Raw genomic sequence first — 25520 nt, 5'->3', positions numbered from 1 at the left:
CTCTCCCTCTTGTGCCTTTTCCTGGCAACCGTAACGCAGGTCACCATGGTTACGCATGCGTCACGTGACTAGCAACATAAACAATTTTCCAGGGAGCTGGGAAGTAAGCTAACTGCAACTAACGGGCAACATTTCACCAACGGTGCTTTCGATTATCGTAAGACTAAATTTGGGATGTGAGGGCGATGGCGGTAATTATTCCTCACGTGTCGGACCTTCCCATAGTTTCTGGAAGACGCGCATCTTGTCGAAGGGAAGAAAATACGTCTACAATTTGAAAAATGGAGTGCTGTCTCCGTCTGCTGAGCTGAAAAATGGGAGCAAGCGCTTCGGTGTCACTCTGTGTAAGTTTAGCTGCGGTAGCAGTTACCATTTTATTACATAATTTTGTTGTTTTGAGCTGATAACCCAATCGATTGCACTTTGTTAAGGGTACTTTTATTAAGTATGGGGGGCATAGCACTCGCAGCTTTATTATCAAGTAATCACATAAAACTAAGCCAACTGGTTTTATAACATTTAAATGCGCATTGTATGGGGACTATACCACAGTTAACGTTACCAGTATGTTGTTTTTGCTAGTTAAATGTACATAGATTCCTGAGCAGGTTGTTGTAGCGATGAAATAATGCCATTATGTCCTGACTGAGTGAGTATCTGCATAATTGCTATGGCGCTAACTTTTTCACATCATAGCATGAATCACTGGGGTCCAGGTGAGAAATCCTCATGTCATCAAAAGTTCTCACCACTTCACTAAAACAGTATCCAGCAGTATTTGACAACAGTAAATTAACAATGGAACAATATGATTTTTGCATATTGAGTCAACTTCTGCATGTCCTCTTTCCATGCAGAGCAACCCAGCCTCAGTGAGAATCCTGAGGTCCAGCGCTAAGGTCAGCCCAGAGCCCATTGCTCCCACCCTGGTCACAGAGCCTGAAGTAGCTGCCAGGTGTGTGTTTGGTGTTGCCTTGCCAAAACTGAGAGAAGACGGGCAGATGGTCTGTGGAATACCCCTTGTTTTAAGAGACATGGTGGAGTACCTGGATAAGAAAGGTCATCTCTTGTTCTTTGACTCCTCTGCTAGTCTTTCATTCATTTATATCCTTTACACCTCTTTTCCCCTTTCCCTTACTTGCCTCTTTCTTCCTCTCACTTTCACAGCACAAAGCAATACTCAAACATCACCTGTATGTACTGAATTAATTGTATCTACTTGTTCCTTAATCACAGGAATGCACCATAGGGGTTTGTTTCGTCTGTGTGGTTCTGTGGTGCGGACCAGGCAGCTGAGGCAGCGGTGGGATAGTGGGGAGAGGGTGGACCTGGAGCATGATGGAGATGTCCCCACTGTGGCCTCGCTCCTCAAACTCTTCCTCCGGGAGCTGCCCGCCCCCATAGTTCCCGAACCTCAGCGCAAGGAGCTGGTCCTGAGCCTCACAGGTACTAGGAAATTCTGCTGGACTGGTATTGCTGGGGATCAGATTTAATTTGCTTTCTCAGATCTTAGTTATAGGCATAATAAATTAATGCTGATAATGATACTCTTTAGATTAAGGTAAGGCATTGCTGAACTTGATCAATATCTGGTCTATCCTGAGTATATATACATCAAGACTCCATTTGAGAGCTACAATACAAGTGTCAAGCAGGTTATTGTAATGGGTGAAGACAGTTTCTTTGTGTTATGTGGTTAGAGAATAGATACTCTGAGGTACTTCAGACTCTTAAGTGAATAAACACAGCTTTATAGGAACGCTATGGTAGCCGAATGGTTACTGTGCATGCCACATAACTGCAGCATCCCCAGTTTTATTCCAGCCGTGGACTTTTGTTGCATGTCATACCTATCTCTTCCTTTGTTTCCTGTCTGCAATTTCACTGTTGACTGTCCAATAAAAGCAAAAATACCAATTAAAAACAAACAAACAAACAAACAAACAAAAAATAGGTTGATAATACAAGTGGATTCTCAGACTACTATTGATTAAAAGTAAGCTGTCCAACAAATCAATAATAATTGCTATATAGTCACTTAAATTAATCATGAATAATGGAGGTATAGACACTTAAAGGAAAGATGAACGCCTTATTTTCAGGAGACAGACGCGATGTTAAATTGTTGTCCACTTAATGGACGCAGGTATTTGAAACCTAGATGATTAATCTCTTTAAGCTACGGATGAAAGGGCAAATGATTGAAGCCAGCATGAGAACTTGCAGGAAGTTTGTTCTATAAAAGGTTTATTGATTGGTACTTCTTCTGCTACAATGGTGCAGAAGAAGTACAATGGTAACGTTGTATAATGGTACAAAGTTAAGAGGTCTACAGCATCTTGTACTTTGCAGTGTTTAAATTAATCTCAGCTATCTTCTGTGTTGGATAAGTTCTTTGTCAAGTGTGTTAACCTGCCAAATAGGAATCTGAGACTGGTTGTATATATTTATATATATCTAAGATTTGTGGCTGCAGTGTCATGTCATGTGCTGTTTTTGTGTTATGTTTTTGCTTCTTTTAGGATATCCAGATGAGGCAGAGATGAACCGGTCTCTGAGAGAAAATCTTTGCCACCTTCCTGATGACAACCTTGTTATTTTGTCTCACCTCATCCACTTCCTGTCCAGAGTGGCTGCTCACAGCCAATCAAATCACATGCCTGTGGAAAATCTAGCAACCATTTTTGGGCCTTGTATCTTTCAGTAAGTTGCTGTTACTAATGCCACATTCAAATCCTTTCCAGACCAGTACTGGGACACAAGGTTCCCCCAGCCAAATCAGTGCAGTCTCGGCACACTCTAAGCTTGAGCAGACAGTGTAATGACTTGTCTCAGTATAACTTTAAGAAAGACTGTGCTTCTGTATAAACATCTTAATATTTTGTTTTCACAAGTACTTTTGTAGAGAGGCACAGCCAGAAATATTCTTCTGGAAGTGAATTGCTGTGGTCTCTCTTCAAGTTTTTCTTCTTCATATTCAGATGTGGGGAAAAAAAAACAAAAAAACCCAACACTGTCTGTTTGACATGAGAGCAACCTTCTAAGTGTCTGGACTAATTCATCAACCTCAGTGGTTGTGTGTTCAGCCCCATTTTTCCACAGCTACACCTCTAAATTGGGGTGGAGATGGGTTTGTCTCCTCAAGGAAATGGGTGTGGAATGTGGTTGATAGCATAACGCACAAAAAGACAGACAGATATAACAGAGGTCATCAGGATTTTGTCGGTTACGTCTTCCCTCCTGTTTACAGAACTCAGCCGTCACTGTAAACAAACTCAATCTCTAGGGGGACACAATTAGATTTCTGTTGTTTCTGCCACTGTGGAAAAGACTTATTATAGTCAACACCCTTTTGACTGTGGGACACTCAGTCTCATCTATGTCACCCCTGTATTCTCCAAAACTTAACAACATGTCAGTGGAATGTAGTGTTAGTCATGCTGTTAAGTTCTGCATGTGAGGGGAAAATGTCAGATGATTATAGCTGGGGGAAGAAGAGTTGGTTAGGGGGAGTGGAGTTGGCAGCAGAGGCTTGGAAAAAGTTGGGGGTGGATTTGTGTTGCAATAGCTGTAGAGAGTTGGAGCATGTCCTGTACTCTGGTTCCACAGGCATTAGAATAACAACACAGGAAAGCTATTATGACATGAATGGCAAAGAGGAGAGAATGAATGAGAGACAGATACATGCTGCAGAAAAATGTCCAGCTGAACAAAGCTACAATTAAGCCCAAAGTAGTAGCTTTTAAACTACATTTAAAGGTACACTATGCAGGATTTGTCAGTGTTTGTGAACACACAGCATTCAAAGTTGGCAACTCCTTCCCATCTGGACAGCTTAGCGATAGAGAGAGAGAGAGAGAGAGAGCAGCAGTGGTTTAGCAATCTAGAGAGTGAAAGAAGAGAGTGAGCGGCACTGGTGAGAATAAAGCAGTGAATCAGATAGATAAAACATTATTTTCTGATTCACGACAGTTACGTTCTAAGGCACAAATAAACACACCCGTACACCCGCACACCTCACAACCTTGTGGGACGGTGCTGCATTGCTGGATTTTGTGTGAATGCAGAGCTTCATCCTGTCCACTGTGGCCTCTCTGCTGTGCAAGTGTGTGTATCTCAGCCCCGCCCTCGGTCAAGCAGACATGCAGACCTGCAGCTCTTTATACATGCATGACACAGAGACAGAGAACAGAGCGGAGCAGAGGAGAGAGACAGAGACAGCGATGTAACCTGGTTGCTGTGCTACGAGTCCCGACCTCACACCCTGAATGCTGTTATTAGCTGGGGGCTACACAGCCGCTGCCCAAATGTTGACACCCAGAAACGTCATTAACACAGCAAAATAATAAGAAAATACAGGCAGATGGCAGATCTCTGCATACACCGCCACACACGTCTAGTTGGTCATAAGTGATGATTGAGAGGGATTACTTTTTTATTAGTCTATACATTGTTTTTTAGGAAAATCCTGCATAGTATACCTACTTTTTTTCTTGACCCAACACTTTAATAATATTGCTATCAATTTAGAATGAATTGACTTGGTATCACAGACACTGTAGCACATGTTCTTGCCATGCAGCATGTGTGACAGCTTCTTTAGCAGTGTGCCTCCCATAACTCACACATATGTCATCTAAGCCTCTTTCTAAAAAGCCTGTTGCCCTCATATGTGTCTGTTATGTAATCTGTGTAACAGGCTGCTGCTGTCCTGTCATAGCAATTGACCTGCTTGCCATGTAAACACACTTCTATTAATACTCAAGTTTTTCAAATTCTCTTCCCTGACTGTATGCTATCTTAAACTTTACTGTGTATACATCGGATAAGACCTAAAAAAAAACCCTGTCAATGGATTGTGACTTCAAAAGCACGACATATTGTAAACAAATAGCCTCTTCCAGATAAACATGTGAAGAACTATTTTGGTCTGAGCTGGCTGTATTTTGAATCTTATGACCAGAAGCAGCTCATATCTCTGAAATTAAGAAGTTGGCAGTTTCAAAGGGAAGCTTACAGGCTATCACTGCCCGGCTGTTGAGTTATATCAATGGGAAATTTATTTTAAGTGTCACGTTTTGAGTCACCTTACCTTTGAGTCTGACCAGTTCATCTTCATTTGCTGCTGTATATGCGTCCCTCCACCAGATGGAGCCCTTTTTGCAGTATCTTTGTTCACAAAGGACCATTTTGAATGCACAATACTTAATACCTGTGAGATTATGCTGTGGTTTCTCCTGTCTTCTTCCTCTTCTATATGCAGTGTTCCAGCTGGACCCAGGATGCTGGAGGAGCAGAGTGTGTGCAATGCCTTGTTGCTCCGTCTTCTCAGACATCATGAGGTTCTCCTTCCAGTCCCATCTGAGGACACAGTGGCCTCCTCCTCACCCCCTCCCCCTACTCTCTCTGCTCTTTCACACTTTGAGGTGAACCATGTTGTTTTTTTCCAGCTCTTGTTAAATTATTGATTGAATTTCTTGGTCTGTCTTTTCACACATTGTGCTAGCATCAATATCACAGTAAGAGATCACAGCACTTATCAACAAATACAACTATAGTGTTGTGTGTGTGTTCACCCTTGTTGTCCTTGGCAGGTCCGACCCAGCAGCTGTTACTCCGAGCAGAGTGGTATGGAGAGGTTTGAGGGAGACACCACCTTTGACTCATTGATCGCTGCTTTTAACCAAACAACATGGATACAATCTCAACTCACCAGGTACTGTTATCCCCTTAGCATCAGTGACTTTGTTACTGCACATCCAAGATAGATATATAGATATCAGTGGAGGCTGGTCCATAGAGGCAGAGGAGGTTGCTCCTCCTCTATATTTTGAGAGGCAAGAGGGAGATCAAAATATAAAAAAGAATATTTGGTTGAAATAAACCATTACCAAATCTCAGCATTATTTATAAAATATTTTTTCTCTCTTCTTTGGAAAAAATCCATTATTCAAATTCTGATTAAAATGCTTCAACAGTGACACCTGCAGGTCAGGAGGAGAAAGGGCAGCGTGTGTGAAGTGGTGGTGGGGGGCAGTGGAGGGGGAGTGGGGGACAGAGGAGGACGGGCCCCTGCTTTCCTCCTTAGGGTAGGATCTCCTACATCAATTTAATGTACTTCATTTTTTTTCATGCTAATCTATGATTTGCCAAGACACGTAAAATGATATAGATAAATTATGTTTCACTTCTTTTATCTAGCAGTAGATAGCTGCTTAGCTCATTGTAGCAGCCTGAAGGACTCTATACATCCATGGAGGACTGTTAAGGACTGTTGTTAAGCTAACCGGAGAACGGATCTGGACTGTGTGGCACAGCAGCGGCAGGACACCCCCAGGGAGCAGCTGGGTAGAGAACCAACTGCGAAATAACTAGGAGAGTTAGCTTGTTTGCCATTGTTGCTAATGATATCAGACTGATTAACCAGCAGCCACAAAGTTCTGTTAACTAACAAGCAAGATGACCAACAGCCACAAATGGACGTTATGACATGGATACTACATCTCCATGAAAGAAAGAAGTTATCAGATAACATGAGTCAGATACAGCTTCTCTCTCTCTGTCTCTTTGGTCGCTAATTTAATCTCTGATGGTTAAATGTCTCTGTGGCTGTTTTGTGAATTTATCTCCTTAACAAGAATGCAGCAGAGATCGTATAATGTGTTGTGGGTAGTTTGCTTGTTGAAATTACAGTGAGCTGTCTGGACTCACTCATTCATTTGGAATTGATCTCGTTTTTAATTAAGTGGTTGTTCAGTCACCTGTTGATGTTGTGTGATTAGTGAATAAGTGTGCAGGAGGTCTGGCTGCTTGCTTGTGACATTTTCTTCAGTTCGTTTTTAAGCTGAGCCGTGGTGCATACAGATAAGAGTGTGTAAGTCATGTATTTGATACATGCATTAATACTTTCTGATGTAAACCTACACTTTTAGATCTGTGAATGCTTTTAGTGTTCAGTCTTTCTGGTGGTCAGCACTGATCTGAACCTGTATCACATTATAAGCTTTGTGGTACTTTATAGATTTCTGTATACTAAGAAAATACATAGGAAACATGTGTAAATCATGTGATATGTCTGTTCTGATGAGAACATAAATCTGTTGACACAATAGAACAATACTATAAATTTGAATTTAACTTTGTTGGTAAAATGAGATATTGTGAACCACTCCACGGCTAAAATGAGCATTTCTTCTTCTTAATGTATATAGTAAATTTATTTAAAGAAGCAGCGTTTTCAACATGCAGGGGTTTTTGTTTTTGAAAGCAAATTGTTTTATTGGCATATAAAATTGCCCTCCACCCCTCCGATTTCATCGGGTGGGTGACAATGATGTAGTATGATGTGGTTTGTTGTAAGATTCCATGTTGGTTTTCCTCCTGTCCTCCCCAGTTTTTTGAGTCACCAGCCGCCACTGATAGATATATTACTTACATATATCAGTGGAGCTGTTTTAAAACAGTTTTTCTCCCTTTACTGCAGTTAAACTGTCAGTGAGCATTCATGTTATTTGAATATACACAAGCCTCTCCCTTTATATACCTTGTCCTGGGGGAATAATTAGGACCTGACCTTTCTTTCTCCCTGTAGCTTTTCCTTCTATATTCAGTATTGTTTAGTTAGTTGTCAGGTTAATAGTTGTACCATTGTTGACAAGGCTGAGATGTTATTTTCAGGGAATCTAGGCCAACCTCTTGAGGTTATTTGCACCCTGTCCACAAAGGTGTCAAACCATGTTGCTTTGTTTTTATAATTGTCAGACAGTCCTGTTCTTCTCTGTAAACTAGAGCTTTTCATTAGTGGTATACATGTTTCAGGAGGTGTGCCTCCATGGGGAAGGGAAAATCTAATCAAGGACATCACTGCTATTTTTGACATGAGTTCTCTATCAGGCTTGTGATCTGTTTCAGCTCTTCAGGTATTCTTTCATGTGTCAATACACGAGAGGCTTGAGGAATTCCATAATTTTTGATGCAAAAGCCTATAAATGCTTAGCAGAATAAAACTCAGTAAGGGCTCAACATTACCTTTTTGAGGCACTTGTTCTTTGGGCAAGTAAATTTACCTTTCACATGTCTAGGCACAAAAGTCACTTGTCTAGGTAAAAATGACACAGTACAGAAGCTAAAAGACGCTCTAACTTCTGTTTCACTGGGACTTTAATGCTGTTTTTTAACATTTGTGAGGTGAAAACATCAGATTTCCACCAAGTTAGGGAAATAAAAAGTGTGCATCCTAGTATTAGTTCAGTTATAAAATCTAAGTGCAGCATGCAGTGTTTCTCCTGCCAAGCTGCTGACAGCACTGTCAGCAGAAGAGTCAAGCACACTGGGCAGTAGAGGAGGTTGTACCAGCGTCTGGTTCAAAAGTAGTTTAGCCAACTTTGCATTCACGTTTAGATTGATCAGGTTTAAACATGAAATATAAACATGATCATATTACAGTGAGGTTTCTTATGTCCAAGGGAACTGCTAGGTTAGGCTAATCTATTGTCGCTAACTTCGGGGCTAACCCCCTTTACTTTAATCAGCAGGTGGTAAGCAAGACACGGGAACTTGGCTTGGGTCTTGAGGAGTTGTAGCATTTATTCACTGACAAATAGTCTAAACTATACATACACTGCACTGCTACGTTCACAGCTATACAGATAACTTCATACTCTGCTGCGGTTGCCAGCCTCACCATCACACATCCACTATCTCACTCTTTCTCGCCCTCTTGACTGCACATTCACTAAGCTCACAAAATATGCATTGAGCTATCCCATTCTGAGATGGACGTATTGTGGGGAAAATTTTCATTTGTTTCAAACCGGTATTCCGAATTTATTCATTTAACTAAACAGCCAAATAATGAGTGGCACATAACGTGAAGACACACTGTCCTTAAAAAAAATCCCCTTGTCCCAGACAAGCGGACAAGCCTTAATGTCGAGCCCTGTCAGTTGTTGAACAAGATTTGCCATTATCCAAAAGCTTATCATTATCTAAGATTGTCCAGTGACTCAGAGAGCAAGAGTCCGTCCAGTTTAGACTCTGAATTACAGTGATGTCTCCTGGTTCTTCAAACAACTTTAGTGTAAGGTTAAAGGTTTGATTTAATGAGATTACATGTTACAGAGAGGAGAAGTACACCATGTTTATGATGATAAGATATGAAAGAATATTAGACTACAGGTTAGTTCTCATTCATAGCATTCATTTCAATGTCTCACTATAGGATGCGCCTTCTTGCATATTCCTCAGAAGTATTTATCTCATTACGCCAGTCCTGATTGATTAGTGATTGTGATGTCCATGTCAGGCAGGACCACCTACCCTTAAATAGCCATTCAAACACCTCTTCTCACTTCAGAGCGTATCTCCTGTTGTATAGGCTAGCTAGCTTAACTGTCCATAGACTGGACCTTTCTTTCTAACCACTCCTTTGCTGGGTGCTAGCTGCCTTTGATATGCTTCGACTCTCCAGCCATACTCCAGCCATAGACTGGAGCATTTATCCAGTTAGCTGTTACACGGCTGGGGCTCACAACTGGACCTAGCCATGGCGGCTTCGCCTCTGGAAGATGTACTGAAGCTGAATTATAAGGATGATGACGAGGACACCTCGGAGCTCCTCATAGCCAAGGACGAGGATGAGAACGAAATGATCATCCTGTCCGCTCAGGCTGCCCCTCCCGGGGCAAGGACGAGAGCATGCCAGCTTCCCCAGCAGCATGGATATGCAGAATGTTTCCTCCATGCTCACAGCGTATCAAGCATAGCTACGTGAGGACATGGCGACCAAGCCGGACCCTGTTGTATGGGAGGAGATTACTGTGATACTGTGTTCAGTGACAACACCTGCTTCACTGCTCCTAATATCTCGCGCAAGTGCAGTGCCAGTCAGGGTTCTGCCACTAGAGGGCCCTATAATACAGTTATTCGGGGGACAAAGGGCAGACGACACATCAGAGGCCGCTACCTCTCTCTCTAATGAGAGAGCGCGGTGGATTTGTTTTTGTCAAGAGAAAGCGCGCAGTATCCACTGTTCTTCCCAGTGCATGTACTAGACATGCCTCTCGGCGTGGATGCGCTTGCGCATGTTTGGCCACTCGTCCTCTTGTACACATTTCCTTTCTTGGCTCTGATACCCCCCACTCTGTCCAGAGTGAGGGATCACTGCCACACACTGATTCTAATAACCCCGCACTGGCCAACAATGTACTGGCTGGTTTGGATATATCAACTCCTGTGCAGACAGCCATGGCAACTCCCACTACACAGGGACATGCCCGGTGGGGCAATAGTTCACCCACACCCAGAATGCCTGGCACTATGGGCTCAACCCATGAGGGACATGTCTCCTTTCAATGTCTGGTTGGTGTGATTTTGTCATTCCTGCAGGACTTGATTGACAAACAAAAAGCCTTCTCCACAATTAAGGTGTACCTGGTTGCTATTGCTTCTTGTCATGTGGGATTTGAAGGTAAAACAGCTAGCCAACATCCTTTGGTCTGCCGTTATATGAAAGGGCTGTGTAGGCTCTTCCCTGTTTCCAGGCCACTGGTGCCACCATGGGACTTGGCAGTGGTTTTCGATGGGCTCTCTGGTCCTCCATTTGAACCACTGGAGGAAATCGACTTGAAACATCTGTCTCTGAAGACAGTGTTGTTGCTGGCTTTGGTGTCTGCTAAACAGGTCAGTGACATTCACATGTTCTCAGGGCATCCTTCACGCACTCAGTTTGCCTCACAGCATGGTAGAGTGTCACTGAAGCCTAACCCCGTCTTTGTGCCCAAGGTGCTTGGCTCATGCTGTCCCATTGACCTTGTGGCATTCTCTTCACCACCTTTTTCTTCCTCTGAAGAATGATGGTTGCACATGCTGTGTCCAGTTCATGCCTTGCTCATCATGGACAAAACTAAGGAGTTTCGGAGAAGTGACCAACTCTTTGTATCCTGGGCTAATTCCCATATGGGCAAGTCTATTACAAAGCAATGGCTCTCCTACTGGATTGTTGGGGCAACTGCTCTAGCCTATACGAGTCAGAGCATACGGGTCTGTGAGTTCATTCCACTCGTGGTCTGGCTACATCCTGGGCCCTGTTTAAAGGGGTTTCCATCCAGGACATTTGTGCAGCAGCAAGCTGGTCTTCGCCACTCACCTTTGTCCGGTTTTATGAGCTGGATGTCTCGGGAGTCTCCATAATGAGACATCAAAACAGATGCTATGAATGAGAACTTTAAGTTACTTGCGTAACCTTGGATCTCAGAATAGCATGAATGAGATGTCTCACCAGACAACCCCTCTTGCTAGGGGGAAGGGAGAAGCAGTGCTTATTTTGAATGCCGCTGTGTCGTCATGTAACCTATTTGAAGGTAGGTGATTCTGCCTGACACAGACGTCGATCACCAGCCAATCAGGATTGGCGTTATGAGATAAATGTCTCTGAAATGCTTCTACTCTGAGAACCGGGGTCACGCAAGTAACCTAAAGTTATTCATTCATTTTATAGTCTCAGGATGTTTCATTTCTCTTTACATAAAGATATAATGGTCAGTAGGTGCAGGTGATAAATTGCTGAAAAAAATATTAGATTAAAGCCAGGAAGCAACACACCCCCTCTCTGAAACTATTACACAAATTGTCTGTAGTCATCAGGAAGAAGTACTGTTGCTTGTACAGTTGACTGTCCTTTCATTCTGATGGCAATTAAAAATAGGATCACACACTTTTCGCTGCTGGAGAGAGCAGAGAAGTGGAACAATGGTAAATTGGTCCCCCAGACAGAATCAACATTCTGACGGCTGGTTGTCAAAAGGTTACAGTACAGACCTTGAATTACATTGATATATTTTCTATTTTTTGCCCCCTGGTCAGTATGTGTCATGACATTCATGTTGACTTTCTGATTAATTCTGTCACCCATGTATGTGAGTATAGTTGTGTGCCTGGGGGAATTCTGCTCAAAGTTAAAGGAGATGAAAACACTATGGTTGTAATTTTAAGCTGACATGCTTTGTGTTCTGTTAACTGTGTGACAAAATAGATTTGTCCTCAGTTGAACTCAGATGTTTTTTGAAAACAAGCATGAGGTATTACTAATAAAATCCTTGTGGACTAAAGGCAAAATGAGATGTGAAGGTCACAGGATTATTTAAAGGCAGTGGCATGGCAGCCAGATGTCACCCTGGCCCAGACCATAATTAAACTACCCTCACGTGTCAGTTTAAAGAGGAGTCAGTAGATGCCGGTATACAGGTCAAACAAGTGGCATGAAACGTGTGTGTGTGTATCTGTCTGTCCATCTTTCCCAGCTGGCAAGCGAAAGGGTTGGTGGCCGTCCAGGTCTTTGCGTAGCACACTGGCAGACACAGCTCCCTATTTATTACCACAACTCACGTTGATGCACAACACTCAGTTCAGCTGCCCACCTGCCTGAGGACTGTTGACGTCCCTCAGTCTGCCCTCACCCTTTTTGATAAAACCAGAAAGTGAGACAATATCTCCATGTAGCCTAGAGCAAAAAAAGGTTCATCTTCAAAGGAATATGAAGTTCTTATCCAGGCATTATGGACCCTCTGCAGGTGTATCATTTGGGCACATGGATACTCCTACAGATATTAGATTCTAAGCTGTAGAATCTGTCACACCTGCTGAGGAGGAGTGCCAAGCCTCATGTAGCAGCTATACTAAGCCTGTTTTGTGTGTTCTCACTGTTTCTGTTTCTTAGCACTCATAGGGCAAACAAAAATCAATGTATTTTCATCCAGCAGCCTCCCACTCTCATCTGTTTAGCAGGCATAAGATGTGGCATCATTCCATGTGTAACTGTCTGTCTTTCTAGATCTAAAATATAGTCTGAAATCTAAAACACATTGCTTTTCCTCCTTCCTTATTAGTGTAAGCCTTGTTTTCTCAACTAAGTGAGGGCCTCCAAATTAAATAACTACAGTGAATGTTTGGGTGGGAAAAGATATTCAAGGCATGTATTTATTAACTGCCCACATGCCAAAAGCAGCAGCGCAGGATCCAGAACAAGTAACCACATGTCTTAGTTTTTTTAGTTTTGACTTTTTTGCATGAAAAAACAAGAATGGAACCATTTTTGGTTTAATCGCTTCTTCTCACTGGGAATTTGTGCTTTTTCCAAACATGTCTGGCATTTGCCTGCTATTTTGTCTGGTCATGTCTGGACCTCTATGCTTCCCATTAATGTCACAGTCCATATTGATTTTGGTCTAATTATACCCACAAAGGGTTTGATTTCAAAACAAGTGTCTGTTTTCTGTGTCTTACCAGGAGATAACATTTCAAAAACACAAATTTAATTCTTAGAAAAAGGACAAAGGATGTGCAGACATCTATTTACTTCAATAATATTTTACAGCATGTGTTCCTTCCATTTCAGTCATTCCATGTATTCCTAAAATTATCTATTTTTAGGTCAACTCTAGATATATAGGTCAAGCAATATATGTCATATAATTGGATTTGTTGGTCACTAAACATAAATAGTCTTCTCTATGTAGTCACATTTTTTCTAATCAGTATTGAACTTCTCAGCTGTAATTCTGCTTGTGCATATCAGTCGTTACGTTTAAACTGATTTGTTTTGTTTGATTTACTAACTGACCTAAAACAGGGAATGTTTACTACAAATAAATGTCAGGAATTTTGAAAAAGTGAGTTTCAATTTATTTGGCTAAAGTGCTTGTAAACTTATGACTTCAACTGTATGTGGTTGTGTGCAGCCTTTATTTGTGTGTGCTTTCTTGTCTCTACCTCCATGGCCTACTTGCATCTATATTTCAGTGCAGGAACTGGCATTGTTGTCCCCAAAACTTAAGTACTGCTGCATGTGAGTTCAAAATCTGCCACTGCGTGTGTGTGTGTGCTCGGGTAAATGAAGGGGGCGGGTGAGCCCTCTGCCTCCCGGGTGTCACTTCGCTGTTGCTGTTGACCATCAAGTTCTGATCATCTGTGCTCTCTCGTATTTATGGCGTTGCCTCTCTCTGTCCCTCCAAAACAGCAAGCTGTTCATTGTCACGTGTAATCTGCATGCTAGACCGCTGTCAGTTTAGGCATTTTGGCAAAGGATGTTTTCTTGTCTCATCTGCTTCAGCATCCATGACAACAACCATGGGTCTACAGTCCTTCACAAGTGAGTGAGCTAAAGGCGGACTTAGATCGGAAAGAGAGTAGTTGCTTTAGAGCAAGGGGGTCAATAATGCTTTGTATTTGCATATCTATCCTAGTTGTTCATGCAGAGTTTTGTTTGTTTTTGCCACTTTTGACCAGGCTATGTTAAGATGAAGGATGTTTGCGGAAGGGAAACTAGAGGAAGAAAAGTAATTCATGTTCATACTGGAGGCTGCTGTCTGCTCCACTCATGCTTTGACTAATAGCCTAAGCAGCTATCATTAGTTTCTTGCTGCTGCTGTACTGACCCATCTGCTGAAGGTTTCAGCTCTGGAGTCATGCACTGCTTTAAGCAAGTACGTGACCAATGGACTGTTTTTGGTTCATGTCGCGGCAAATCAGTTGTGCTTGTTTTTGCTGGGAGCGCCTCATTAGAGCTTCATGAGACGTGTCACAGAGCAGCATTAGATTAAGCACTGCTGATTCATGACCTGCTAGATGTTTGCTTTCCAAACTACTTGCTGCAGAGGTCAGCAGTTTTCCCAGTGATTAACTGTTGGACATTCAAGTTAATTCATGTTCACCTTGTGACATGTTAAGTGATACACTTCTATCTATTGTTTTGATTTGACAATGTATCTGAGTTTTCAATTTTCAAAATATTGGTTTAATATTCTGGTGAAGTGGGTGGAATGTATTCACTTTTCGCTGTATCAATGTCTCTGTAAAAAGGACAAAGATTATCTCTCTCACTAACTGTAACTAACTATAAATTATGGCTTTATTAATGGCTTTATTAATGGTAAGTTCCTAATTTCTGAATGCTTTATTGTTTTTAATTAAAAACAACAGTTGGGTTGTCAAGTTATGAAAAATCTTTTTGGCTGGTATTTATCTGCCTCCAGTGTGACATTTACTTTGTTTTTTTTAGTTAGCTCTTTTGTTCATCAGGAACACCTCTACAATAGACCATTCAACCACTTACCTTCCAGGAAAGGGCTTCAGAGCAACTGGAACAGTTTATTTAACTTATTTAAAACTGCAGACTTGATGGATTATTTTAAGAAGCATTTATATTAACATGTATAATTGCAGATGACTTGTGTACTTTTGCTGATGGCTTATCAGAAAGTGAGAAACCTGTGATTCTTTATTAATGACATCATCAACATATTTAGTGACAGAACTGATTGTTTAATAAAAAAGTAAAGCAGTAGTTGTTCTTGGCTTATTACTGATATATAAAGCATTAGTAAATTATTTATTAACCATCAGTAATCCATTACAACATTTTAAAAAGAGTGCATAATTAAAAAGTGGTGTTTTATTTTCTCCTTATCTCCCCCTGTGTGTGTATCCCTCTGTCTGTTTCACTCTGTCTCTCCATAGTCTTGACATTCTGCAGCTGGGTTGTGAAACCAGTTCTGACATCAGCGCTGGCATTCAGAGGCTGATTCCAGACCAGGAGGCTCTGGAGGAGAGCAGTGAAAGCACAGAGGCAGGCTGCCCCACTGACCCAGGCCCAGAGCAACATCAGTCCCAGAGTGGACCATCTCAAAACATCCAGGGGGAGCTGCCAAAGTTGGAGTGTACCACACAAGGGTGAGTGGTTCTCCTGTTTGTCTTCCCTTTTTTTCATACACAGATGACATTTTCACTTAAAATGATTTGACCAGGTGACAGCAGTGTCAGACTTATTCACATCATTTTGAGAACTTGCATATGCCCAGTCACTTCCTCCACGACATATATAAATTGTTAAAGTCCTCTACAGTTTAATGAGTGTTTCTTTATCAACAGGACTTTTTCACAAAACAGCCTTCCACTATTTACTTCCATATCAAAGGAGAAAGAGGAGGAAGAAGGAGACGAGGTAGAGGATAGAAGGACACCTTCCACGCCTATCAAAGACGACTGCTCACTGGTGTGCATTGTTGATTTTCCTCTTTTTTCTAGTTGTCATATTCTTTGTTTATTTCTTTGTTTTCTTTCTCTTGCCTCTCTTCCTTTCTCGAGCACATCAAACTGAGTCTCCAGCTATTAGCACTCACCATCTCTAGCTGTGAATATTATTCAGTGTCAGCTGTGTCTCCGGTCATTCACATTTATTTCTAGATCCATTGAAATGTGGTAAATAAAACAAGCTGCTGCTTCCTGCATGTGCTGCAACAAACACTCTGTGTAGTTTGGTTTCTGTGCGTGTTAAATTAAGAAAGAAAGCACAAGCATGCTTTTACTGTTTACTGTTTGAAGTGGAAAATCTTTTGGCCATTGACTGTCTGGAAGGTTATATGACATGGACTGAATTGTTTTTCAGGCTTTCGCTGATGCAGGGCACTCATCATCAATTTCAGACCGCTGCATAACCAATGAATCACAGAGCAAAACCCAAACTCAGACTCAAGACCTAGAGAGGTGAGAGGAAAGAGGAAAGCTTCTGCACAACACAAGATGACATTTTGTTGCAGTTGTTGCCTTTGTTTCTCTTTTGTATTGTTTCTGTAACAGTACACATTTGCTTATGACAGATAAAATTGTTATAAGAAAACATTTATATGAAATCAAAATGGCTAATTTCACACTTTCAGATTTCACAAAGATTCAAACACAACCACTAATCAAATAGAAGCACTATTGAGAAAAAGGGGGACCTGTTAGTTGTTCTGTAGCAGTTAATTAGTGTGTATTGGATTTAATTTGATCTGATTCCTTTGGATGCTACAGTTGTTTTTGTCCTTTTTTGCTCCTGCTTGCTTCTTTTCGGTTCACATCATCTCCAAGCCCTGCAGTCTGCTGAGAAGTAGGTTATTGGAACAGTGTGTTGCTCACAGTCATGCTTTTGATATGATTCCAGTCCAGATAACACTGACTCGCCACAGGGGTTGGTATGGCTCACGTGGACCTATACCAACTATCTCAATCAGGTTGACCTAGCATGGTGGCATGCTGACTTTATATTTGTGCTGCTCCCACAGTGCCACAGGACAGGTCATCTCAGTTATACCTCATTAATGTCAGACATGAATAAGCCATAACTTTAACAGCAGTGCCAGATGACCCTCTAACCGTCTGACCTCAAAAGTAACATAGAGCGCTGAGCAGTCCTGCCTTTGAGCAGATCTGATACTGTATTGATTATAAATACAGACAGTGCACAATGTGAATTAGAGTCACATGGACTGTGATCTTAACAGAGGGAATAACAATGTTGTTGCAGATATTGTGAGTGTTTTTCTACCAATATTTGATGGAACTGTTTTGCATTTGCCTGTTGTTGACAAAATGTTGTTTTTCAGCCTGCTGTGCTGCATGGAGTACAAGACAGAAGACAAAACTAGTGTGTCTGAGTGGAAGGTAAACAGACGTTTGCAAACCATCTCCACATTTTTTCCACAGGCAACCTTTTAAATTTCAGTCAGTGAGGATCATTCTGTGATAGCCAGGTCTTAGAATTCATAACCTTAAATCTTTAATGCACTGGTGAAAAAAAAGTTTAGTCTGTTCACCAAACAATTTAGATTAAACACAATGTTTAAAAGCAATATGAATGTTTGGTTACATTCTCAGGAAATATAGAAGAAAAAACTGAAAGTTTTAAATGGTAAACATACTCATTGACACCAGGACAAACATTCAGATATCATTACCATATTAACACATAACAAAATAAAATTTTGTTTGGCATCCACAGCTGGATGATGATGATGATGAGGGTAATTGCTATCAAATTTGGGGCAGTAACTTATTTTCTGTATGAGTTCAATTTGAAAATATATTGGCCCAGCCGTTTGTTAAAGTTCAACTGTTGAGGAAAAAAACTACATCCGATGAAAAGGATAAAAGAAAAAAAATTCATTATATGTCTAAATATATCATTGTAGTACTGGATGCGTGAGTGCTTGAGGGCCCACAATGGTGTGTGTCAGTAAGTGGGCTTCAGGTACGAGACTTCATCGATGTTGTCTGTTCCTTCAGGGGAGAAGAGGAGGAGGAGGAGGAGGAGGAGGAGGAGGATGTAGTGGTTCTGCTGACAGACACGATGATCCCAGAGGCAGGAACATCAGCTGTGACGTAAGTTCTCCTTCCCCATGGTCTTTTTAGATACACAAATTAACACTTTTTTTTAAGGATGAGAGTATCTATGACAACAGGACCACTGATACCTGCAGGGATTGTGCGTGTTTGTGTGCGTGCGTGTTTATGTGCATACCTGTATGTGTATTGCTAGGTGTGAGCTTGCCTGTCTGTGGGTGTTTTTGCTTCTGTAATAGAAGCCCTCCCTTCTGTCCTTCCACCTCCTCTGTGTGACGCACAAAGCAGTGTTTTCTTTTTTATGAATGAACAGCCGAGGAGGGTGAGAAAGGAGAAACCGAAGCTTTATCTGTCGCTGCTGCTGTTGATGATGATGACGCTGAAGATGTGAGAGCGCCTAAAGGAACAAAACACCAAACAGCTTTATATTCCAACCAGAATGATTTTTTTTCAATTATATATATTTTTTTCACTCTGCATAACAGCATCAGAATTCACTGCGTATACGCCCACTGACACACACACACACACACACACACACATACCAAGGCAAACAGCTACATGACTCCCCGGAGCTCCATCAAATAGACTCAGTCTGACAATGTTGCCGTGGAAACGCCTCGTCATATACAGTACCTCTCTCCTCTCTCGCACACACCCACACCGCACGCACCGACATGAGCGGTATTCCTGCCGCCCCCCTCTTCTTCTGTGCATGATGAATAATCCATGTGGAGGCAGTTCAGCAGCAGAAGTGCCGGGAATGCCGGTTGGAAGGAAAACCATGTGGATTTAGGGATTCTCACACTCACATGCAAACACATGGATCAGGTGATCTGGGCATCACAGCGATACTGCTAATGGAATTACAGTGTGTTGCTCATGAGGGATCCCATGCTGGATGCTGACACGTTAAGAATCTGACTCATTGACTGAGAAAAGTCAGTGGGATTCTTGTCTAGCTGGTTGAATGCTGATTAGCTTTGAGACCTGAGGAGGTCTACAGAAGAGGAAAGTCTGTTTTTGGATCACTGAAAATACGCACCACCTCGCATGTGCTGGGTGCAATGACCTTTTCTATCTGCTTTTGTAACTGACCACCCCCAAAAAGCAGCTTTTTATTAGAGCTGTACTCTGCCTTTTGACTCAAACGTTTCTCTTGAAGACAAAGCAACCACTCATCTCACCTCATCCTGCAACTCTCTGCCCAACCACGCTTCAGCGCTTCAGAATATTTCTTTTAATAGGAGAGAGTGAAATGTTTCCAGAGGACTTCTCAAGATTCCTGAGCAGCATGTGAAGCGCAGAAGACTCCCTCCACGCAAACTACGACACGTCTTTCTGACTTCTTATCTCCCTGCCCGTCTGCATCCCTGAAGCCATGTTCTGTTTCTGTTTCCAGAGCCCCTCCCTCAAGCTACAAGCTCTGGAGGCTGACTTGGTTTCCCCGCCGGCATCGGTGGACCCCCAAGCTCAGGATAATCTACCTGCCCAGCAACAGCCTCTTTTTACAGAAGAGCCAAGAATGCATTTGAACCACGAGCTGCTCCTCCACTCGCCACCATCACCATCAGCACAGGATCAGGACACGGTCGACTCATCACAGCCTGGTAAGACAATGATAATAAAGTGCAGATACAGTGAAACAACAATATTCAAGTTTCTTAACTTCCAGTGTTAAACATTTTATTTCTGGACTGAAGCAAAGAGGAAATTAATGTAGAAGTTGTAATGGCCCATTGCCGACTATTAAATGTTTCTACCTTTGTCATTCATTTATTCAGGGAATTCTAATATTCATAGCACTTGACAGTACAGTATTTCAGCATTGGGGGGGTCTCATTGGGAATCAATCCCATTACCCCGCCAGTGGAATAACCACACTTCATACATACTTTATTTATGGCTTTATTTATAGTATCTTATTCATCATCTGTTCTCCTTCAGAGCATCTTCCCAGCTGCTGTAATTCCTTTAGTGCATGTTAAATAACAGTCAGTGAATCTTGACAGCGAGCTATGAGCTTCATCATTTCCTTGAGCTGGGTGTGTCTTTTCTTGATAAGTTGAATAACAGAGCATTAAGGTACAAAGCTGCTACTGTCACAACACTACACAGCCACCTGTGACGTGATGAATTCATACATACTGTATATTCAATTTACAGTATGTACTGATGCATAATGTAATATGTTTAACATTAATGCAGATAATTGAATGTTTTTTTCATTCTCTATTCTGTCAAAACACAACAAGTACCCCAGAGTTTTTTAATCATATAATTTGTAATAATTAAAGCCATTCAAATGTGAATTTACTGTATTTGTAGCTAATGGTCCAAATTCCTTTTTTTTCCCAGGGAAGATATGAGTAGCTTGAATAGGAAAGAGCTCTTCTTTCCTTACTCTTTCTTGTTTTCTTCTTCCCTCCCCTCTCTACCCTTTTTCTCCCTCTCGCTCATCTCTCATTTTTGTCCCATCTATCCTCCTTTACTAATTAAAATAGATAACATTTTGAATCTAACTGCCTCAAATGAGAAAGAGTCAAAATGATTATAGATTTCAGTTAATATTTTCTTCTTGCTCTTTCTCTGACAGTACACACTCCATCCTCACATTCATCAGAGTCCAGTCTTCTCCTCTCCGCTGCCACTCTTTCTGAGGGAATTTCAGGAGATGACAACCTGCTGAGCCCACCAGGGTACAACACCAGCCCTCTCCTCTCTCATTTTATGACGAGCGACTGCCCTGTCCCTTCACCGCGCTGCCCCAACTTCAGCTACAGCCTGCGCTACAACCTAGACCCAGATACAGCCCCTTCTCCACCATGCTCACAGCACATCCGCATGTAAGATGCCATTTTTTTTCCACTAACTTTATTTACGAATAGTGGCTTACAGATGGGATAATTTTATGTTCATCATGCACTGTTGAAAGTTGTTTGGAAAATATCAGGTGAGGTTGGTGGCTAAAAGATAAATGCACGTTATGAGGTGTCCTTATTTTGTGGAACATTATGCAGAATGTGAAGAGTGCAAGTGGATATACATGTGCTTTTCTGTCTTCAGGGCTCGCTGCAGTGTTCATACAGAGCCAGACGATGGCTCTGTGTCCATCTCAATGCTTAACAGACACATCCACACCCTGAGGAAGAGGATCAGGCGTTTTGAGGAGCGTTTTGAACAGGAGAAACACTACAAGGTGAGGAAGGATATCGGAGCTTCTTAATCAAATGGATTCTCTTGAGTCATAATTGAATTGGAAGTTATTGCCTCACATTGTTGGTGTCGCTTTTTTCCTACAACCAATAACCAGCTCTCACAGAGCCATGGGAGGGATATGTTTTCTTGTTTTTTGTGTGTGTGCATGTCTGACTGGGTATGAATCAGTGATGTTTCATCACATTGATGCTGTTGATACTAACCATAAACATACTAGGGTGAATGTCTCTCTCTACTGGTGCATTGCAAAAATTACAATTACAATTTTGTTACACAATGGACCTTTAGTTTCTTGCTTGGAAGGGCTGGTACATAATAGAAAAATATTAGTTTGGTTTATGTGGATAACTGCTAAGTAAAACCTGGAACAGAGCATGATTTTGTTGTTTTTTTCAGCCGGCCCATAATGACAAGATAGCGCATCCAGAGATAGCCAGACTGATGAGGGAGCTCATCAAGAGCCGCAAGCAGCTTAAAGGTCAGATACAAACACACATACACAAACATACTCATGTAAACAATTCATGTAAACATACATTAACAACTTGTTTAAAGCAATTATGCAGTTATAAACATGGAAAATGCATTTTCGTTGTTTATCAGAAAACACATGGCTCCTGGTTTCATGTCACCATATTTTTCTGAACTGCTGCCCTCTCACCTTTCAGAGCTGAAGCTGAGACAGTCAGAAGAAGGTGGGTTAAAAGGGCAAGGAGGTTTAAACCCACCAGCTGAGACATGCAGGACCAACATAGACCAGAGGGGGGTAGTACTGGCGGGGACTGAGCTGCAGCAACTTAACAACAACACAAACACCAAGCCAAATGTGGAAGAAACCGTGAATATTATAACTAACAGACTGAAGGAAAGACGACGAGAGCTGGGTATCCCCGACACCATTAAGGTTGGTATTGCAGAAATGCCTTCACCACACACACACACAAATATTGTTTCAATAATCTATGAAATTTGTCAACTGGATTGATTACTTGTTAACATGATGTTTTCATGATGTCTTCATGCACAGGAGATGTCCCATTTCCAGATGACTTTGGAGAAGACCAGCCTGCAGAAGTGTTTGCTCTACTTTGAGAGTCTGCACGGACGACCGGTGAGACTAGCCTGCATGACTCACTTTTGTGTTTATCTCTTATTTTTTATGTACTTGATGTTGCCACTTTAGTAGTTCTGTTCTCTCCTCCCTGTCCTTATATCACTTGTTTCTAGTCTGTTGAATGTGTATATTCCTACCAATAACGAAGGGGTTTCTCTTTGTGTCTCTCCCTCTGTGTCTTCAGAGTACCAGGCAGGAGCGGACTCTGATAAAATCTTTCTACGATCGGTACCGTCTACTCAAGCAGCTGCTGCTCTCCTCTGCTGCTGCAACCGTCATTACAACCATTGTGAGTAAAAACTTGAGCAATGTTTTTGTGAGGGTGACAGTCGTGCGGGAGAGGGTTTTCTTGTAGAGAGGGAGAAGATCTCTAGAACTTGCCAAACCTACTATATTTCTTTTTTTTTTTGCGCGATTATTTCTTTATTGAGTTTTTACATGATTATATCCACAGGTGCATACATAACAGGTCACTTAAGTATATCATATAGGAATGTATTACATCATGCTGTAATCACAACTGCAGACCATTTCTCTTACCCCCTCCCCATCCTATATACCCTCAATAACCCCAAAATAATACTAAATAAATAAAATTACATTAAAAAAAAACCTGAAAAAGAAAATACATGTAGAAAAAAAATGTATACATACAGTATAAAATGTACAGCATGACAAATGATGAAATTGATAGATGAAATTGAATAAATGCATAAACAAAACAGAAACATAGGAAAACATACTATATTTCACTCATGAGGACACTGATTACAGCATCTGAGGGCATTGCAGAAGAGTGTCACTCTACTGCACTCTAGTGGCCAGATATAAGAGCTACATGAAACTATTATGAAACATTTTAGTTCTTTCAACAGAATAAATGCTACTCTTTGCTCTTAAATGGTTTACCTCATCTTTTTTTCTGTGACAAACATGCGATACCTTTGTGTGTGTACATAGGAGGAGGAGGAGGGCACTGATGAAGACCATCCCAAACAGCGAAGCCCCAAGCAGCAGAAACTCTGGCTGAAACCTCACAGGTGTGTGTCGCCAGATGAGGTGCTCCACCTGCCTCCCCTAGAAACGTCTGAAACGCCACAGGTGTCCCCGTTGGAGGAGGTCAAGGGTTTCCAGCCACAGATCATCACCATGGCAACACTACATGAAGCTTCCAGGTACAGTGTGTGTGTGTAGTCCTAGCATGCTACAGTTGAAGGAAATGGATTTTGTCATTTTTATCAGGAATCACAGGATTATTATCTTTTCTCTTAGAGTTCATATTTTTCTTGTAGCAAAAGAAAGTGATCATAAAGGTTTTTTTCAGCAGTTGAAGCCATGCTCTGGAGTACTTCAACCTTTTTGTTGGCATAGTAACGGTTTATGTAAGTGCTCACAATTACAGACAATTTAAAAAAATCTAAGAAATTCTTTGATTCTTTCTTCATACAGATCAGAATTACTGGATCACCTCAGGATGGCTCGATTAGAGAAGCGGAGGCTTCACCAAGCGCTCCGGGAGTTTGAGGACCATTTCTACACACAGACGGGCAGGTAAAGGTTACACACACACACACACACACACACAAACAACACACACAACACATCCAAACTACTTGGCTTTTGAATTTTATTTTGTCTTTTAATAAACTTGGAACATTTGGTTTTCAACAATGCATTGTGAAGAACAAAACAAACAAAAAAAGAAACATCCACAAAAAAAACTCCATTGTAATGGTACGACAGTGTAATGCACACTCACTTAACGTTAATACAGCACAGAGAGCTCAGGGAAGAGACGAAGAGATAGACGTTTGCTCTGAACTGTACACATCCTTTGAACTGTACATGTTAGTCCTCCAAAGTAAATACAGTAAGTTTTTGATTACAATACACACTGTACAAAGCTATCTGAGTAAGGCAACATAGGGACTATCAACCAGTTATGGAAGCTGCTGCAGGTTGTTTTGAAACTACTAAAACAAAGTTTTGCCTTTGCATCTTCTTCCCTCCATGTATTTTTAACAGGACTTGTCAAAAGGAGGACCGTGGACCGATGGCGGAGGAGTACTGCCAGTATAAGAACCTCAAAGCAAAGCTCCGTCTCCTGGAGGCCCTGCTCAGTAAACAACAGGACTCAACCAAGACCAGTTGAGTTTCTCACAGTGGGGCTTTATTCTAACCTTACAGGACTTGATCATCTCTGGAAAATCAGGTTGAGAAGCTGGTGGCTCTGGTCTTGTTCATGCCATGCTCATTATGTTGATGCACTTTACATGAGGAAAACTGTGGTGGAAATTGGTGACAATCTGAATGAACTGCTGGGCAACTGCAGAATTTTTTTTTTTTTTTTTTTTTTTTTTTAAGTTCCAAAAACACATCCCTTGTCATTCATGACGCATCTTAACACAAACCTGATGTAGCAAGTGTATGTTATGTAGCACTAATTCATGTCAAGGATGAAGAGCTGTAACAACTTGATGTTAGTTACATATAAGTAATTTTAATATTACTGTACGTATATTATGGCACTTTGTTACTTGCTTTTTTTCCTTGCCAAAATACTATTTTTGGACAGCTTTGTCCATAGTTAATGTGGAATCTGCATTTTTTAAAAAGTGCTATCTTGGCAAAAAAAGGTGTAAGCTTAAATGCAATCAATGAGACAATCCTGTAGTGCTTGTGCATGTCAGTTTTTTAGTCCTACATTGTGCTATGATATGCATTAGGAATTTCATAGTTGAACTAAATTGTGACCATTCAATTTACATGTTCATCTTGGAAAATACAATATGTGAACGTTGGCATCATAGTGCAAGTTATATCAGCTGTATAATTTGTGTAATTTATCCCCCCTACTTTGCTTGTATGAAGTTAATTCCCCCTAAATGCCATTGTTGACAATGATCAGAGCTTTTGACATTGTGCACTTCTGGTTTATATATTTTTCTCTCTCTATATATATGAATGTATCAATAAAAATAAATATTTTTTCACATTTATTCTGCTAAACACAGTTTATGGTTCTACTTTC

The 25520-nt window shown here is 41.3% G+C and overlaps 1 protein-coding gene across 1 annotated transcript; it reads left to right on the top strand.

Annotated features, from left to right (window-relative positions):
* The first annotated feature begins 56 nt into the window (after positions 1–56).
* On the top strand, positions 57–25488 carry LOC121911463 (protein FAM13A-like). Its single transcript, XM_042432967.1, has 21 exons — positions 57–344; positions 858–1059; positions 1237–1446; positions 2523–2703; positions 5264–5426; positions 5595–5716; positions 15514–15726; positions 15925–16048; positions 16442–16539; positions 17421–17478; positions 18100–18195; positions 19559–19766; positions 20753–21002; positions 21223–21355; positions 21772–21853; positions 22044–22279; positions 22403–22486; positions 22674–22778; positions 23450–23664; positions 23939–24040; positions 24515–25488. The coding sequence occupies exons 1-21, from the start codon at positions 315–317 to the stop codon at positions 24639–24641; spliced, it is 3039 nt and encodes a 1012-aa protein (XP_042288901.1). The 5' UTR covers positions 57–314; the 3' UTR covers positions 24642–25488.
* Positions 25489–25520: the final 32 nt, after the last annotated feature.

Source organism: Thunnus maccoyii, chromosome 14 (assembly GCF_910596095.1).
Source record: "Thunnus maccoyii chromosome 14, fThuMac1.1, whole genome shotgun sequence".
Lineage (NCBI taxonomy): Eukaryota > Metazoa > Chordata > Actinopteri > Scombriformes > Scombridae > Thunnus > Thunnus maccoyii.
This window is presented reverse-complemented; position numbering and strand designations above follow the sequence as displayed.

What these genes read in the sequence shown, in the direction of transcription:
- LOC121911463 (XM_042432967.1), top strand. Translation starts at nt 315, where the DNA reads ATGGGAGCAAGCGCTTCGGTGTCACTCTGT. An exon ending in GCTGGTCCTGAGCCTCACAG is followed by an intron (nt 1,447 to 2,522) that starts GTACTAGGAAAT and finishes TGCTTCTTTTAG; the next exon opens with GATATCCAGATGAGGCAGAG. An exon ending in CAGACTCAAGACCTAGAGAG is followed by an intron (nt 16,540 to 17,420) that starts GTGAGAGGAAAG and finishes GTTGTTTTTCAG; the next exon opens with CCTGCTGTGCTGCATGGAGT.